Here is an 18,537-nt window from a genome sequence, read left to right on the forward strand (position 1 = left end):
TATCTGGGAATTTAGGGGCCTTTTTACATGAAAGGTGGGGGACCCCAGGTAGGTTTGGTAACATGTGGCGGGTTACCCCACCTAACGAGTAGACGTGATCCCATCAAAATGACAGATAATATGGACAGGCCGGTTACCCCACCTAAGCGGATTACCTCACCTTCCTGGGGTCCCCCACCTCCATGTAAACAGGCCCTTAATGTCGCACTAACCCTGCGTTATCTTAACCCTGCTTTGAACAACTAGGCCCAGGGGATCCTCTATTCTGTGCTAGGAAAGGAGACAAAGAAAAGGCAAGTAACAAAATTCTTTCTGTGCCAACAAGGGCGGGTGGGTACGGGAAGGGTGGGTAGAGCCGATGTGCAAGCCAGAAGCCCATAGTTTAAGCCCCGCCCTGACCGCTAACTCAACTTGTTCTGGTAAGAGAACATAAAAGCCACATTCTCAGTAGTTCCGAACTCAAATCCTCGTGTAAACAGCTAACTGGTTTGCCTCCAGCCAGTTCGGATTCTTAATCTTGTTATGTTTCTTGTCAAAATATTTGTTTCAGTCATTCTCTCAACCCACTTTGTACTATGCTTTGCACTGCCGACTGAAAATAAATCGAGGAAATTCATTTATTTTATTTTTTTATTTTGAGCAAGAGCCACGTGTGCTTTGAGATGTTGATTAGTATGGTCCTCCTTTCAAAAAGGGGACGTCACCGATGGTTCGTTTCCCTGGCCCCAAACAATACTAAAACAATTGGAAGAATGACATGTCATTGTTTCCTGCGACCAATCACGAGAGACCTTACGAGCAGCTCTACACTACTCACTCTTCAAAAATCCTCGATCCTGGCAAACGAAGATACTATTCAAAATTAAAACCTTGAACTGTCAAAATGATAGATTTAGCTTGGAAGAAATTATTACTTCTTATTTTTTCTCGCTTGATCACTGCCAGAACAAAATTTTATAAAATGGTTAGGCCGGGTATTTGACCTATCTTCAATCTTTATTTATTTATTTCACACTATATAAGGCATTGACACAAGTGTACGTAAGTAGGAGAACAAAGTAGCTGATAAATAATCATTAAACTAAAAGACATTAAGTTCATTTGTGTACAGACTCCAAAGTAGCAAGATACTTCTTCTTGGACACCGTCATGTTCAGATAATCGGCAGCAGCAGCAAAGAGAGGAAAAAGAGTCTCAAATAATATCAGTTATAGAACAAATAAGCAAGGTTAAGATCGGATTTGATTGAGTGGTTGATTAGAAGATAGGACTTCCATTCTTTCTTAAACTTATGATATGGCAGACACTTGAGGCCAAGCGGCACAGTCTCCCACATTTTTGGAGCGGAGAATTTAAAGGACATGTTACCTAAGTTGGTGGATCCTCTTAGCCTAAAATAATTCCGTTTCCTGACAAATCTTGTATTATAATTGCGTATACGCGACGCTGGAGTCAGGACATCAAGGAAGATATCTAGAATGCTATCAGTTTCATTTCTCATTCTATGTATAAGGCAACATATTTTTCATGTATATATTATTATCTAATTTAAGGATTGTTAGGAGTTTGAAAAAGGAAGCAGCACTCTCTCTAGGATGTGCAAAGAAGATGGTGCGGAAACATTTGTTCTGCCTAATACGAAGACAATCTAATCTTGTTTTGCTGGCACATCCCCAAGCCAGAATACCATAACTCAAATAGGGGTATATTAAAGCATAATAAATTTGTTTCAGTATATTCAGATCTATGTAATATCTTAGTTTTGAAAGGATTCCTAAATTTTTCGCTAATTTATGCGCGGATTAATAGGACAGCTACAATAGAAGAAAGAGGTACTGTTATCTTCAAATCTGGGTAAAAAAACTGATTCTTTTATTTCCCGAAGTTTCGTTACCGTTTTGTTTTTAAATTGGTGAAAGAAGTTCCTATCGTCCATTTTTAAATATAATCACACTTGTGTTTAAACACTTGGGGCCGCAAATTACTCTTAGTTTAACGGCAACGCTACGTTTCTCTCAGGCATAGTCGATCCAGCGAAAATCTTTCGTAAGATGTCTTTGTTTTTACTTGTCCTTTCCTCATTTATACGGGTGATTCACAGTTTTGATTTGGTGGGTTGACTATGGTATGGAGGAACCAGAGGAAACAATGGAAGGCTGCTTTTGAAGGCTGCGATGTCTTCAATAATTGTAGGCTGGACCTGTGCAAAGGAAAAACATAACACGCCCATGAAGTTATTATGCAGTAAACTTCAGCTTTTAAGCTTTCCCCACTCATTTTTAACTGCTGAGACAGTTCTATGTATTTTCTACCTTTTGCGCCATACTACCATCTCCTCTAAACAGAAAATGTAAAATACCTCCCCACCCCCTATTCAAAGTTGTTTTGGTCTATAAACCAACTTTTTAATTCTCCTATTATCCTTGGATAAGGAAAGGGGCAAGACGGGCATTCATTTGGCAAAGGTTTCTATTTCTGCCAGGATGACAGGAAAAAATAGGCATTTTTGTGATGTGTCTCAACTCGTTTTGCCCGGGGTCAAAAAGAAAAATATCGACAATCGAAAGTCGTTACCGTTGACTGAGGATTCATGTGTTCGATTTTATCATTCTCCATAAAGTTGTTGATAACTTTGTTTTGTCCAGTCTTTGTCACTGCAAAAAAACAGAACACAATTAGCAAAAAACCAAGTCAGATAGACTTATAATCATCTCTTTTTCTTCCTTTTCATAATTTCACAGTTAAAACTCTCTTTTCGGACACCAAATTTTCTCCAGTCCCTTACTCGTTTTCTTCGGTTCCCTTGATATGGCGTGTACAGATTATTCAACAGTGACCAATTACCTTATCAACTCAATCAAAAAACCAAATATATTTTGCCTTACTCTCACCTCTGACACAACATTAAATTGAGAGGTATTAGATTGAATCACAAACAAGACTGCTATAACGGAAAAACGGACTGCCCTGCATCGCAAAAGCAACGATTTCTAAAACACCAACAACGGCAGCACCTTAGATAAAACATATCCTTATGTCACAAAAGCGACGTAAAAAAAATATTACTCTGCAAAACTATTCATAAATTGGCCGCTAACGGGGAGTAAGTCACCAGTATACTAGCTTGCGAACACTAATGAACAAGTTGCAGGTCATTAAAACACTCCCAGAAGCCAGTGGGTTTCAAGAATTTTGCAATGTGCTAGATGTTTAACACAGCATCTCCTTGCTTTTTAAAACAATACTTTGTACTTACTTGTTTTGGAGAGAATGTGAACGGCCAATTTGTGACGTCTGGGGGCTTCAACAGCAATGAGATCCTAGGGGGTGGTAATTCAGACAAGTTAAAGCTATTCGTAACCCTAACCTAACCCGTTAACAGTTTTAAAAATATCGCACGCGAATAATCACTTGGTTTTTCTAATTTTTAAATTTGTATCAGTAGAAATGGCAGCATTACAAAGTAAGTAGAATAGGTGCAGTATTAGTTTTTCTAAACAGAACATCCAGCCGTAACTATGAAATATTTGAAGATTAAAAGATTTCATCGCCATTGACATTGCCTGACGTGATTATCTTACTGTCTTTTTAGTGCGAAAAATACTTTCAATATTTTGTAGGCCCTTCTTGGGTACATCCATTCCGTCTCTCTGAATTCTGCCTGCACCCAGTAATGAAGACAATCCTGGTCATTGATTTCGCCCCAATTGAGCGAATTTTGATTCCCAAACATGGCAATTATTTCCTTGTGGAATCCTCAACCCTTAAGGCTTTTGAATCAGGATTACAACTCAAGGAATCCGGAATCCTTCTAAAAATTATAATGCAGAATCCAAGTTCCACACACAAAGACCGGAATTCCGTACCTAGAATCCAGGATCCACGGCTTGGAATCCAGAATTCAAGACTGTCTTCCAATTGGACTCCCTTACAAAATGTACTCGGAGGAATCAATTTAAGTACATAAGAAAACTCTTGATACTCTACCGTTAGCCCGAGTAAGTTTATGCGCAGATAACTTTATTCCCTTTCACCAAATGTTACCGTTTTTCCGAGTTTGATTGAGCATAAAGTCCTTCGCAATCAATTCTTTATTGAAAGGGGATCGTCGTTTTAAAGACATTGGCCGAAAAATAAAGAACCAAAAAAATCAAACTGTCGGTATTGGCAAAATATAGCCTGTCGTCAAGCAGGCTTTTTGGTAGCGTGAGAAAACAGCCAACATTTCGCGGGGAGAAATGACGACTGAGAAACGAGCGGAGAAATTCCATACTGATGACGCGTTACTACCCAGATCTTGATAGTGCTTCTGATTAGTTTCTCCCAAAGCGCGACGACCACGCGCGGGATCTAAAGCATAAATCTCGTCTGCGCATGCCCTCATTATAAATGCACCGCTAGAATTGATAACTACGGGAAATGTTTTTTCTTTTGATGTATAATTTGCTAATATTGGAGAGGAGTTTTTCTCGATAAATGGCATTTTAAAGTAGCTTCGTATAGTTCTTAGCCATTGTCGAGTGTCTGCTTGGCAAAATAATAAAAATTTAATAATTCAAGTCCATAAATTAAAGTTCATTTTGTTTTTGAGTTGTGTCCAGTTTGGACACGCATTACAGTTTTAATTTAACCGGCCTTTTTTTCATTTTTTTTTTATTATTTGAAGAATCTATAGAGCAGATCACATTTTATATTTTAAAATTGAAAGGAGCCTGAGGCAACATATTCTCTCCTTTTAAAATGAGTTTTGCTTATATCAGTCACTTTGAGTCAAAAATTCTAAAGCGCGGATTCCGGATACCAAAAGCAAAAAATTACACGGATTCCGAAATCCAGATTACCATATTTGGAGCGATTCAGTTTCTAAACAATGCTTCATGCATATATAGAAAACTATTTTTTCCATATCTTCTTTTTTGTGGTGGGATTTGTGATTCTATTTTGAATTTTGGTTTCTTTTTTTGAGAGTTTCGTTTAATATTTTGGGATATGCGTATCTTAGGCCGGATTGTGTGATTCTAAATTGGGTTTGCTTGTGTTTCCTTTTGGGAATAGTGTATTTCTGTTTGGAATGTTTGTTTCTCACTCCTGATTAACGTTGGGTTACCATTTTCCGTTTTGGCTATGTGTTCCTGTGCGGGGGTAGCGGGTTATATTTTCGAGTCATGAGTTTTTATTTTTGTTCCTTTCGGTCACAATGTACGTATGTTGAAAACATGCCATTGAACTTTGGTAACATGACATGCTCAGCCAATCATATCGATACCTGAAATCACACCCTCTCGTCTTTATCTCTATATGTTTTTTGTGATAAGAGGACATGATGCAATGATGTACCTATTTGTCAGATCTCCTGCCATATAGAGTGTTTTCACATGACGTCACGGCGGCCATATTGGTGTCCCAAAACAATGAAACAGCGGCCATGTTGGTGTCTCAAACCAGTCCCCTGGGAGTTGAACTCTTTTCTTATGCAAACGCTTTCTTTTGTTACAATAAATTTGCATATATGCTGTCCACGTGAGTGAAAACACTCCATACGGTATTTTTTCTAATTAGCTCAAAAACAATACCTATGAAATACACTGTCTCGTTTGCCTGATGATTTGGTGAAGTGTTCTTCTCACCGCATTCTGATGCTTGCATTCGTATGTGAACAAAACATATAACCGATTTAAGTGTGGTAAACATTTACCGTAAATGTTTTTTTCTTTTTCGATTTTGTGGCGGATGATAATAAAGAAATGAATATCTTATTTTAAACTCTTATAAGATCCTTGATCAAAGAAAGTAATCAGTAGTGGTCACTGAGTGAAAGAAAAGTCATTTTTTCTCTATGTACACAAGAACCCTCAAGCAATTAACTGCTTTAATATTCATCGTGTTTAAATAAAAAATTATTTATTTATTTATTCATTCATTCATTGAAGTCCTTTACGCATGAAAATCATACGTTCTGGACAAATCTTTGCTGACGTATTTGTTTAAATTTTTTTGCCTAATCGTTAAAATTTTCATAAGTAGGGCTAAACAAAAGATCACCTTTCAAAACTGAAATACAACGCAACAGAAGCAGCTGACAAGATTGACTAAATAATCTGTGCAATGTTTAGATTTTGCATGTAATACTTAAAGAACTAGTATCAGCCATCAAGGTAAGCCAAATTTCTTGGTGTAAAAGAATTAATTAGACCATCAGTCCATTTGTAAAAGTTTGAGATTTTAACATCATATATCAGAAAAGAATAAAAAAAAAACCGAAATTTTCGGAGAGAGAGTAATTCAGCTATTTTTACTCGATAATAAGAAAACGTCGAGAGTTGTGTTACGTCATCAACAAGCTCCAATAGTCGCATTGCTTTTGCGCACAGAGCAGCAAGCGTGGATACGCGATACTTAACGCTTATTGGATAAAAATAAGGGAGGGGAAGACGACAGATGAGAGACCCCGGGGACGAATTGATGTAAATTTCACTAAATTCTGAAACTGTTCATAATTTTGTTTCCAGTGACTCGAAGGAGTTTTACTTAAGTATCAGGAATTAATCACCCTCTTCAGAAACAGACATTTCTCCTGCAAGGTAGGATTACTAAAAACCGTGCTTGAAACATCTTGCTAAGAAGGAGACCAAAAAGTTTTAGCATACACAACCAAAACGATTAATAGCGATCATAAAATAATAGAAATTTTTGGGTTAAAGGCTGGTGTGAATGTTGTAGCATCAAACACGCAAATGAATTCACAGGCTTTAAAGTGTAAGAGAAAAATTAAAGGCTCACCTAGCTGAATCTGAGTTATTTTAAAGACTTTTGGATAGAAAAAAAAATAAACAAACAACAACAAAACAAACAGACAGATTAATACCAGAGCAATCACTCAATGTAATAGCTTAGAGTATCTGAGAAAGCAAAATGAAGATAATTGGATTCAAAATTCTGAACAAGGAAGAAGTCGATCTACCTAAGCGATCAGATGGTTTGAACTCCATTTTAGTATATTTTATTTAAGATTACTCTCGTCACTCAAACCGTGTCGTCATGCATTTTAAAAAGGTCTTTCAGTGGTTTCCGTTTTCAGTGAATGCATGTAATATCAAATTCACCTTGGAAACTGTAAATATTTTAAGCACCGATATGATGTAACTCCGAGTTTTGTAAATGTCAAACCAAAATTTTTAATACCATTTCCTTAAACTGATTTATGATGATGATATTGTTGGGGACCACAGAACCAGAAATTTAACGGTGGATAGGAACATGGTTTTCAGTTTTCCATTCACCTGACTGCGATATCTTTATTTTTAGAGGACTGAACGCCCAAAGACAAGCTTGGAGTATTATGGCGGTGAGTCAAATTCAGTAGGCTCTCTGGTCTTGCATCTGTATTATAGCCGGCCTACAAACTATTGAATTGTTTGCACCTTATTCTTTAGTTTAACTTTCTTTTCGGTCATGAAACGCGGTGTAAGTGGATTTTTTTGGTTAATTTTTGAACAAATTAGCACCAAAAAGATTAAACTTCATGACTAACTGATCAACTTTAAAATAATCTGGCTGGTGGGCGATATGACCAAACGGGGCTGTTCTTCAAACGTGATCTGAACAGTGTTTTCAAAACACTGCGAAGTCCTGGAGTTACCCCGACCGCTATCACTAATCTGTTGTTAACTTTGACCTGCCGCAACCCAGAGCCAGGTGGCTCGACTGGATACTTTAAGGGGTATACTTCCCCACTTAAAGGGTTTACTAATTCGGCATTAATAAAGATATTGGAAAAAAAAGGGTGTCCACAGTTGTACTATATTAAGATAAAAGGTTGTTATGATCCATGCTTTATTGACATCGGAGTTGCAATGGCAAGTTATGACGCCATTCAGTTTTTTACTTGCCTTTGAATTTCTCGTTACCAGGAGTGTCTTTGTGAGTGAGCTTGCACCCGTCCTTTTGTAGCCTCGGTTATGACATTATGAAGGTTGAGAAAATTCCATGAGAGCGTTTATGAAATATTTTGAAACAAGGGTCATAAAAACACTGAGTAAAAATGCTTTCGCCAGCCTTTTTCGCTCGTCTACACTGACCGAAAACCTGGCACAGGCTAGCGCATCAGGTGGATCATAAGACTAGGTGAACAAGTAGGTGTTAGTCTGTATAAATCGGTTGGCTTCTTCTTTGAATTGTCGGATTCAGTTCTCACCCCGCCTTGCTTTTCATACGTTATGTACTAACGAGCCTCCAGTTTTCGCAGCTTTAACTTTGTCTTTTCCACGTAATTAACCAGCTCAATGGAAGAGATCTTACTACATTTTTAGCACTATTATCATCATCATCATTATCAATATAATTATTGTATCACATTTTAGTTAATTGACAAGTTGTTACGTGAATTCGCCAAGGAAAATTTTGGAGATCGAGAGGGACATTATATCCCTGTTGTCCATGGCCAAACTGAAGATATTAAGTTATTTACGCTGGTGGTAAGGACATCTAGGTACGTTCTGTAACGCCCGTTTAAACGATATACGTATACAGTTGTGGGGGAACTAGAACATTACGTAGCAGATGGAAAAAGGGACGAATATGAAGCCTTGAAGAACAAAAAGGTTGTAAAAGATGAGATGGCGTCAGTAGGGGGAAGTGAAGATGGCAGCGGTGCTGCAAGGTAAACTTACATTACTGAAAAAAATTTCCCTGCATGATACTGATACAGAAAGTTAACATTTACTAGTTTTCGCCTCGTTACAGTAATTTATATTCATAGCTTACTTAAACCTGCCCCAGTGGCTTTAGAAAGCTCAATTTGTTGTCTTGTTAGAAACTGAATAATAGAGGGAAGGTCTTGGACCCTTTGAGGAGCTATTTAGTTTTTTCTGCGAACAAATTTGCCGCGTAGTTTCTTACATTGTTTGATTGTTATAGCGGAGCTCCACGTGCGCGCGAAGCGCGCGCGTGGGCGGAGCCCCATTGCTAAGTAAATCTACCCATCCCAGAAAATTTGGTAATCACGTGACCGCACACCAACCGCCGACCGACTGTTCGTCCGCACCACAGGACAACCAATGTTTACTCACACATTTTAACTAGTTTGGGAGCCCAAGAGAAAACTAATTTCACATCAATGTTGTGATCAATTGACAGCTGTCAAAACAGGACATCTGCTGACCAGTATCACCTGACCGTACCGCGGGCTCAAGTGTTGACCCAGCGAGGTCGAGTATTTTTTGAAGTTATCCGCTGATTAATTACCAGTTTGAAATGATCGCAGGCTCAAGTTTATTTTTTCCAAGGATTCATATCAAATATGTTGTGTTTATGTCACTATGGCCCTGCACTATCAGAATTTTGATTTCAAACTGACTTCGGAACCGGAAATTTAGCCAGTTTTTTTAAAAGTTACAGGCGGGGAAGACCTTATCTTACCATGGTCACGCGTTGGTCACGCTCTACGTCCAATTTTTATACTCTGATTGGTCAAAATTTGACAGGTGAGTTCATGCGAAAAAATTATGCAGCATCTTGAAAATTGTTTACTTTGACAGCTGAAGCTGAAGAGTTTTGTGTCAACTTGTGATGTTTTTAACTGTCTTTTTCTTCTGGATGTACAAAATGAAATACAGCTGCTATCAAGAGTCTTCTGTTATTCATGGCTGGTTTGTTTACTGGGTTTTTGGTTGAGGAACGCGTCGCTTATCAAAATTTGGTAATTCGATTTCGGATGGCATCGTTTTCGTTTTTCACCTTGCTTAATGCGTAAGAGGGTTTAAAAGTCTCAAGCAACTGTGGCCTTCCTTGATAGCTTTCAGGGACTGAATCTCGAATGGTAAGCCTGAGTAACTATTGTATTTGATGTTTGTTTTTTAATTTCATGAAGTCTTGCACATTCACGCTGACAGTTTATGCGGCAAGTTTATGCACGTTTGTAGCCGTAGTTTGAGTCAATGATCTGACCTAGTATCAGGTTTGAACGGTTTGATATAAGCTTACAGAACTTTAAAAAACCTCCAGATATATTTGCTCACCACAGATAGAAAGAAAACGTTCCGAAGAATATTTAGTTATAAATTTGGCTGTAGAAAGAAAACTTTGAGCGATTTTCTTGCTTCGAGGAGTTCACCTTGGAAAACAGTAAACACCCGCGCTTAAGCCGGCTTATAAAGCTTCACGCCGAGACTCAGGATTTTTAGAGACACTTTAATGCTTGTCTTCATGAATGAAAATTGTTATCTCTGTAAATGTTTCACCGAATTATACTTCTTTTTTTGATTGTTAGTAGTCTCTCTTGCAATTTTAATCGCTTGTCTGTGCCGTTTGTTTTCATCGTTCATGAACATGGCTTGCAGGAGTACTCAATGTCGCGCGTATCAAACGCTTTATAAGATTACACATCGTTATAACTGAAACCATTAAATAACAAAAAAAATAATAATAAATTCGCTATTATGTTGAAGCTTAACTCTATTAAAGTTCATTCAAACACTCGACCACACTCAGGGGCACCCAACGGCAATTTTCGGGAAAATATCTGTTCGGAAGACGATTTGAGAACTAGAATTTTCGGAACATTTGTTGTAAAATTTCTTGCTTGCCTGCCTCTCCTAGGATTTTCGAACATCTACAAATTGGTATAATTACCCATTTTAAACGGATATTCACCCTAAAAAAGGCCACCTAGAATTTTCGGGAGCCTTTTCCTGGCTGAAATTTTCGAAAAGGTAAGTTTCGATCCCTATAATTTTCGGATCACGAGACTTTCAGCTAGGAAATCCGAACAGATGAAAAGTTTTTAGGGGATAAAAATATGCCTGTATCTACCGTTTAAATACTAAAATACGTTCAACAATGCTATGTTAAGTGGTTTTGAACTATATCCTCGTTGGGTGCCCCTGCACACTGACAGCTCGCACTATAGAAACGAGAACCGGCTGCCCATATGGGTGATTTTGGAAATTTTTGAACGGTTTCGCTTTACGATTGATCGTCCTGAATATTGACTGAGTGCAATTTGTCTTGAAAAATTGTGAAACACTGCATTCTGTCCGCGGTCTGTATGATAAATAGAACTGTTTCACCTCAAAGGTGATGTACAAAAATTATAAAAGGTTGGTTTAAACACCCCCAGATTTGTTGGCAAGAATTTGTAAAGTAAACCTGTCGAACGCAAAAAAATTCGGCGTGATTTATTTTCCAAGAATTTGTTTTCGAGGCCTAATCTACTGTGATCTTGAATGTGATCGAAGATGTTTGCTATTTTTTGGGTGTACATATAAGGTTATCAATTCGATGTAAGATGTTTCACTCTAAAATAATTTAGCCTTTCCCTCAAACGTCACATGAATGTGCCCTTAAGTTAAATGATTTGTAGATTAAAAGTTTATTTTTTGATTTAAATTATAAATTTATTAATTGGAGCTTCGCTTTTAGCCCTGGCTAAATCTATATATTATTTGTATACAATTTGCATCAATGACCATAGATTCATTTCTAGTGTGATACGCTTTTGGTAGCTATTGTCACAGCATTTGGCTATCATTTATTATTTTATGCTCACTAAATCCATATTCCGCGATACAGAGAAATGCAAGCCACTTTATACAAAAGGATACATTGAAGTGGATGTGACAGCCATACCAGTAATCCTTTTAGAGGAGTAAACCATCTCACTTCCTTTCACGGATTACTTCCGGCATGTGACCCCTGTCAAACTGAATAATTTCTCAGCCAATCAGATAAAAGCTGTCACATAAACAGTGCTCAATTCAGCAAAACAACAGTCCAGCCTCTCTCGCCGAGGTTCTTATGAAAGTTTCTGTCTCTTCCTTTGGGAGAATCCAAGTTTCCTCCTAAGATAGAGACAGGACTGTTTTTTCCTGACGGTTAGAAGACACCCAATCACCACTAAGATTAGTGATCACACCTGCGTATATTGGTGGAACATTTGCTTGGAATAAAGTGCTCCCTTACTTGTGACCCTTTGTGACCCCTACTTGTTACTGCTTAATCCAGGGAAATGGTAATCAACACAACCACCCCTCTATAGCCAAGGGGGTTCTTCGACAGAGGATTATCACCTCTCAGAACCCTGGAGGATTATCACTCCAAGAGAGAACTATAACCATTCACAACCCTGGAGGATTATCAACCCCTAGAGAGAATTATTACCTGTCACGACCATGCGGGATTATCACCCCCTGGAGAGGACAATCACCTGTCACGAACCTGAGGGAATATCACCCTGAGGGAGGACTTACAGCTCTCGCTACCATGTGGGATTATCACTCAGAGAGAGGATTATCACCTGTCACGACCCTGATAGTCTGCTAAACAACCATTCTTAGTGTCGTCACACAACCGTTTGTGGGGAGGAGCGTTGCGTGACGACACTAAGAACCGCTGTGTAGCAGACTACGACCCTGAGGGATTAACACTCCGACCTAAGCGGATTATCACCTCTCACGACCCTGGGGGTTGTCACCTGCTAAAGAGGACTACCAATGCTCGCGATCTTGAGGGATTATTAACCGCTAGAGTTAGTGTTTCGTGTTACGAAAGTCATTCTAACTATTTATTTCCTTAAAAAAAGTAATGTAGAAAGTAATCAGTTGTAAAAAGTCCCCTTTATAAATAATCAGATCGTCAATACCTGCACTTTTTTTATTAATGTAATTTTACCCAGTAGTACACTTACTAACATTTTCTCTTGTGCGTAACATGCACGCAGATTAAATTGTCCCCCATACGAATTTTTTTGCTTCTTGATTCAGCTCTTTTGCAGTTAGAGCCCACGCTGCTAATATTGCCAATATTGAGATCAAGATAAATGAAGACCTGAGATCCCTAGAGCTAGGGGGAATTGATCAGGAATACATACTTGACCCAGACCTACGTGAAGTGTTGGCCAAAACAGAACTAGATATCAATAAAACAGGAGTGTTTGAAGACCAAGAACTGCGTTTGACAACCTCAGTGATTTACAGTCAGCGTTTTGTAGTTAAAGGCAACAGAAAAAACGAGGTACTTTAGAAGTTGAAAAGTATCTTTTTCTGCTTATTCTCCTTCTTCTTCTTTATTATTATTATTATCATTATTATTATTATTATTATTATTAGTATTATTAGTATTATTATTAGTATTATATAGTGATATCTAACACGGTAGAGAATGAAAGTGAGATGATTTAGACTCCTGTTATCACCCCATTTTATCAATAAGCGAGCTTAATCGCTGTGACGCTGTGGGTATAAGTTGCTTGTGATTAGCTGTTTTGTCTTTCTACCCAGATGAAATTAATTGGAGAGATTTGTCGATTTGAGTTAATTGCTTGGTGCTGTTGAATGAAAGTTTAAGTTCGGCAAAGTTGCAACACTTTCCCTCTATCTTCATAAAACTTTACAGCAGTTGGGGTGGCGTACAACCGGGATAAAAGTCAACTCGACGAAACCAAGCCAGTCTGTCAGATATAATCAGGCTCTAAACGGTTTTGGCAATGCCAAAAATTAATCCTTTTTTATATTAATGCTGCCATTCGGTCGACAAAATACTACTCTTTTCACCCATTTTAACATTGATTTAGAAAATGGAAGAAGACGCAGAAGTAAATCCTCCACGGGTAAAAGGAACAAACAAGACAATTGATATTCCTCCAGATATAGCAACGAGGCTGAACACTACTCGAGGACCAATCCTTTTCAACTGCTGTCGCGTTGTGTATAACAAGGAAACAAATCGATTGGAACTTCCCAAGGGAGAGGTTGTTGGAATAGTGAGACGATGAGAACGAGGAACGAGGAAAAAAGTAATTTCATCGGGAAGATCATCTATATATAGAAAGGGAGGGGATCAAGGGATACCGCAGTGGTGAGAGCATCCATCTCTCACCAATGTGAACCGAGTTTAAATCCCGGCATCGTAGCCATATGAGGTTCTCTCCTTTGCTCCGAGACGTTTTTCCTCCGTACATGTACTCTTTCCCCTCTCCCGAAAACCAACATTTCCATATTCCAATTGGACTAGGAATGTTGATGTGCTAAATCTAAATCGTTGTTTATTATTTATTGATTGCTATATTGAATAACAAAATAGAGAATGAAAGTCATTACTTTGATTTGAGGTACGCGGTTGATCGCTGTTGTAGCTCTTCAGGCTTAGTAAAACATGTTTATCGACGTAATTTGATTGTATAATCACACAGATAGATTGAATTTAATTACATCAAATTTGCGAGCAATTAGTTTAATTGATTAAGTGCTGGTTTATACCTCACAATGTAATTAGAAAACTTGCTTTAGGTGCAGATTCTTAAACATATTAGAAAACGTATGACATGGAAAGCACTAAAAGCATTTTTGAGTGTGTAACGGAATATGGCGTTAAATCACGACCCGAGGAATAATTCTGAATAATAATTCTTATTGTAGATGGATTTTGGAGCACAGTGCACATTGTAGCTAGAGTTGCCTCCTCTTTATTTTCTTTCCACAAAGTTGGAGATTTGTGATTTTGTTCAAGATACGGCGTAGCAGTATAAAATATTTGATCGTTCTCTTAAAATATTATCTTCTAAATTCATCCAACAGGTTTGTCTGAGGAAAATGAAACTGGAACAAACTGGGCCTTTGAAAGTTTGACTATATCCGGCTTCTTGAAGCAATTTTGCGATCGCATCTCGAGTCTAGCATGTATCTGTGAGGTGTGATCAGATTTTAGTATTGTAACCGTAAAAATAAAATATGCTTTTTAACCGGTCATAATTCCTCCTGAAGCCCATTTATAGACTTTTGTATAAAACACCATTAAGGAAGTAGTAAGTGATTGAATTCACCATTTTCGAAAGCCTATAATGTGCAAGGTCTGTTGTTTACAGGATTTCGGCACCAAAAATATGAACTATTACAAAAATTTATAAATAAAACTAGGTACAACCGAACGCATTTTTCTCTCAGGTGTTTTGGTTTAGCCTATGGACAACCACCCCGTCTGTTACGATTTTGCAAATCATCAATATTTTTTTTAACAATAATCCGACTTGGTTGGTATAACTGAAAAAGAAGTAAAAATAAAATTGATTCTTACCTTGTAAAAGGACAGAATATCTTCCTTTGTAACGGTCATCAAAAATGCCACCTCGATATTATCTATTCAGAGGACAAAGATGCAACCAATAGTTTAAATACTTTTACTAGCCTGTAGAACTGGCGATTTGTTGGACGAGAGTTAAAAAGCTGCCAGGGACGGGGGGAGTTGGTGCTGTCAAATATGGGCTATATAGCCATATATGGTTAGGAATTTTTGTTGTTTGTAATTTTAGTTATTTGGAAATACTTGATATACTATTTATTGCATAAGACTCCAAATAAAAACATGTATGTATGTATGATCCGCTATAAGCCAGTATGTGCCGCTGGGAAGGGTATGGTTTTCAAGCAGTTTACTCTGGGATAGGGTATATAAATCAGAGAGTTTGGGTCTAGAATAGGGTATCATTTTCCAGGAAACTGATCAATTGGTTGAAGACTTTTTGTTCAGACTAGGGAAACCGGGAATTGCCACTCAAAAATATAAAAAAATCCAGTGGGTTTTGATTTGGCTGCACTGTGCTAATGACCTCAGTAGTTTCTGGAAAACAGCGACTCTAAGATAGGGGGGAATTTGTGTAGTATAGGGTAGTAAAATTCACTTGAACTAGCTCTGGTATAGGCTAACGGTTTCAGGGTCCCAGCGGCACATCCCCACTCGAAAACTCCTAAAGTCCTCCCAAAAAAGCTGCCGCTCTATTCACCTCGCAGCTTCACCGCCCATTTGCGCGCTCGACAAACAAAACCGCCAGCTACGCAGCTTTTACTTTTACTTTCTTTCGGTTTCATATTTGCTTGTGAGAGCCTTGGGCAGCTCTTTTTCAATCGATGGCCTAATAAAAATTATCCAATCTTTTGTGGATATTCCCCACCTTAGAGGTGGGGAGAATCGCGTACGCATCGAGGCACCCACGGCTGAAGACTGAGCCTAGGGTCGACAGTAAGCGCGGGAAGGAATGGTAACATGCGTGGAACATGCGCGCATAAACAGGAAATTGGTGCCATGCGCGGAAAACACGCAAGTGAAAGCAAAGCATAACAGAATCTTATACAAATATCCAAGAAAACCCAGAATTTAAGAGAGAAGTTGTGGTCTATTTTATCCTTGGTTCAAGTTTTAATTCGTTTGCTTTTTTACCCTGGCTGCCATAGGTATTTTTTCGCGGCGAAGCCCGACAGCGAAGCGCAAAACGCATAAACTGTTGGTGAGCAGGGCGGTTTATTTCATCCTAAGTAAATTGAGAACGTACGCTTGGAGCCAGGGTATTGTTTTCCTGGCAATGAATGAAAATAAAATTTGGACCAACGACAAAACTGAACCTCAACATATCCACTTTTTCCTATAGACTGGGATATTAGTATTTACCTCTATCGAAGTTGTATTGTCTAGAGAGAATTTCTTTCCAGTGTCTACTGCATTCCGAAGATAGTTTTTTGGGTTTGTCGAGTCTTCTCACAGCCAACGCTTCAATGTGGTTCTTAAATTCTTCATCTGTCATTGCCTTAACGTACTCCTAAGCAAAAAGATAAACTTATGGTTACTTTACGCCAACTAAGACATCCACACAGACAAATTTGGATTCTCTGAAAACCAACCTCAATTCCTTCAAGGAACTTTTCGATGCGTGAATCTAGCAAGGAAGGTTCTTTTTCAGACTGAATTATCACGCGAAGTCCCTAAAAAAAATTACAAAAATCTTGTTAACAAAGAATAGGATTCAGGTACGGAACGTCAGAAACGTTTATAGTCACTTATATCGCCACGGGCACTTTTCTATTTATTTATTTACTTGTTCTTTATATACTTGCATTGGTTACTTATTCGGCTGGATGAGGAGATCATCTTTAACTCTGCAAATTTTTTAGGCTTTTTAAACCACTGGCAAAGGTTACAAACAACAACAACCATTTCTTTAGTAACAAAAAATCACAGATTATTCCAACCTGCACACCATTGCATCTTCTTACTCCACTCCAGACAATATACCCTGAAAGGTAAGTAAATAAACAGATTGTTAAATAGGATTTTATGGTTCTTGAACGACCGAAACCAGTTAATTACTCGACCAAAACTCCAGCGAGCCAGTAGATCTCTTCACGGTTTTTTCATCTTAAGATATGGATCAGTTTGGAAAGAGCGCCTTACAATCAGTATTATTATTTGCCAAGTTCGAGACTAACATGCTGAGAAATAACAAAGACATGGCTTCGTAGAGTCGCGGAATTTTGTATTGTGGGGGCAAGTTTCAATCCCCACCCTCCTCCAGGCGTTCAGTTACAGGCGACAGCGAGACACGAAGAGCGCAGCAAGGAGCGAGCTGGAGAGAGAGAGGCGGAGCTCCCTGAGTCTGGTTTTGTTGTTATTGTCCTTGTTTGTGAGGTTTTTTTTTATCTGCTCTCCATTTTGCGCTGTTCCTCAGTATCTGAACACCTGCAACAGGCGAATTAAAAGTCTATCGTTGGACCATTACACCCTGTTCCTGGTAAAGGCGGAGATTTCGACTATTAGCCATTAATGGTGCACAATGCATCATACGCCCCCCCCCCCCCCCCCTGCAAAAAAAGGTACTTTCTTGGTGTTGCAGACGGCTGCAATCACCAAATGACGAAATACAAAAGATTGAAAAGACATAAACAATACCCAAACGGCTTTGATTCAGAGGCTTTTCATGCGCCGAACCTAATGCATTACTCATATTCGGCAAGTAACGATTGTTTTGCCTCAAATGGTTGTACGTTTGACGTCATCATTAGGCGACTCTGTTAATTTGGCATTCTGAGGGACTTTAAGCAAATCGCTACGGCGACCTCTACTACGGCGGTCGTGGATGAGGAGTCCTGGGGAGAGTAAGGCATCGTAGCCCGCCAAATTTCAACTTTTAGCAAGCGGCAACCAAACAGCGATTGCGAGGTTTCTCGCTCATTTGCTTTTGCTGTTAGTAAAACGTAGGGATGACGTAATTATTGAAAACCAGAAGCGTCAAATACTCTCTTGATAAAGTGAAAAACAATCCACGAAAGGTTTTAAAACCAGTGATTATAAAAAAAATAGGAGACAAGTCGAATTTCATACTCACGAAGTAGTCACCACGCCACAAGACAAGGATTTGGCACTATGGCGAAAGGTAATTTCTGTGCATGCGTACTGCGTCATTTTTTTTGGGGGGGGGAGCTTTTTTAACTTCCGGCCGCCGTAGCGATTTGCTAAAAGTCCCTATTAACTCGAACTAAGTTCGGCTCATGAAAATTTCGTAGTCTAAACAGGACGTATAGTGTACGTGCCTACGGTTTCATTACCAATGCCTAGTTAACAAACCTAACTGCTCCTGTGTTCTCAAAGTGTTGAAACACGGCTCCGATATGATTTGACAAAACAGTTCTAGAAGAATGTTACTCTTAGTAGCTTGTAAATCACACTAAGAAAAAAAAAAGAATCAATTATCATCCATTTCGTTACCGTTTTTTCAAC

At 38.5% G+C, this 18,537-nt stretch overlaps 1 protein-coding gene across 1 annotated transcript in view; it reads right to left on the reverse strand.

The window, feature by feature from the left end:
- Positions 1 to 977: 977 nt before the first annotated feature.
- The window catches only part of LOC140933271 (insulin-degrading enzyme-like), a 38,321-nt gene continuing 20,761 nt past the window's right edge, over positions 978 to 18,537 (reverse strand). The window contains exons 26-33 of the mRNA XM_073382802.1: positions 18,385 to 18,484; positions 17,013 to 17,056; positions 16,665 to 16,745; positions 16,435 to 16,582; positions 15,067 to 15,128; positions 3,257 to 3,320; positions 2,575 to 2,654; positions 978 to 2,200 (exon numbers count right to left, since the gene is read on the reverse strand). Coding sequence (XP_073238903.1) covers positions 2,096 to 2,200; positions 2,575 to 2,654; positions 3,257 to 3,320; positions 15,067 to 15,128; positions 16,435 to 16,582; positions 16,665 to 16,745; positions 17,013 to 17,056; positions 18,385 to 18,484 — 684 coding nt within the window. The 3' untranslated portion in view covers positions 978 to 2,095. The remainder of the gene's footprint in view (positions 2,201 to 2,574; positions 2,655 to 3,256; positions 3,321 to 15,066; positions 15,129 to 16,434; positions 16,583 to 16,664; positions 16,746 to 17,012; positions 17,057 to 18,384; positions 18,485 to 18,537) is intronic.

This window comes from Porites lutea, chromosome 4, assembly GCF_958299795.1.
Source record: "Porites lutea chromosome 4, jaPorLute2.1, whole genome shotgun sequence".
Classification (NCBI taxonomy): domain Eukaryota; kingdom Metazoa; phylum Cnidaria; class Anthozoa; order Scleractinia; family Poritidae; genus Porites; species Porites lutea.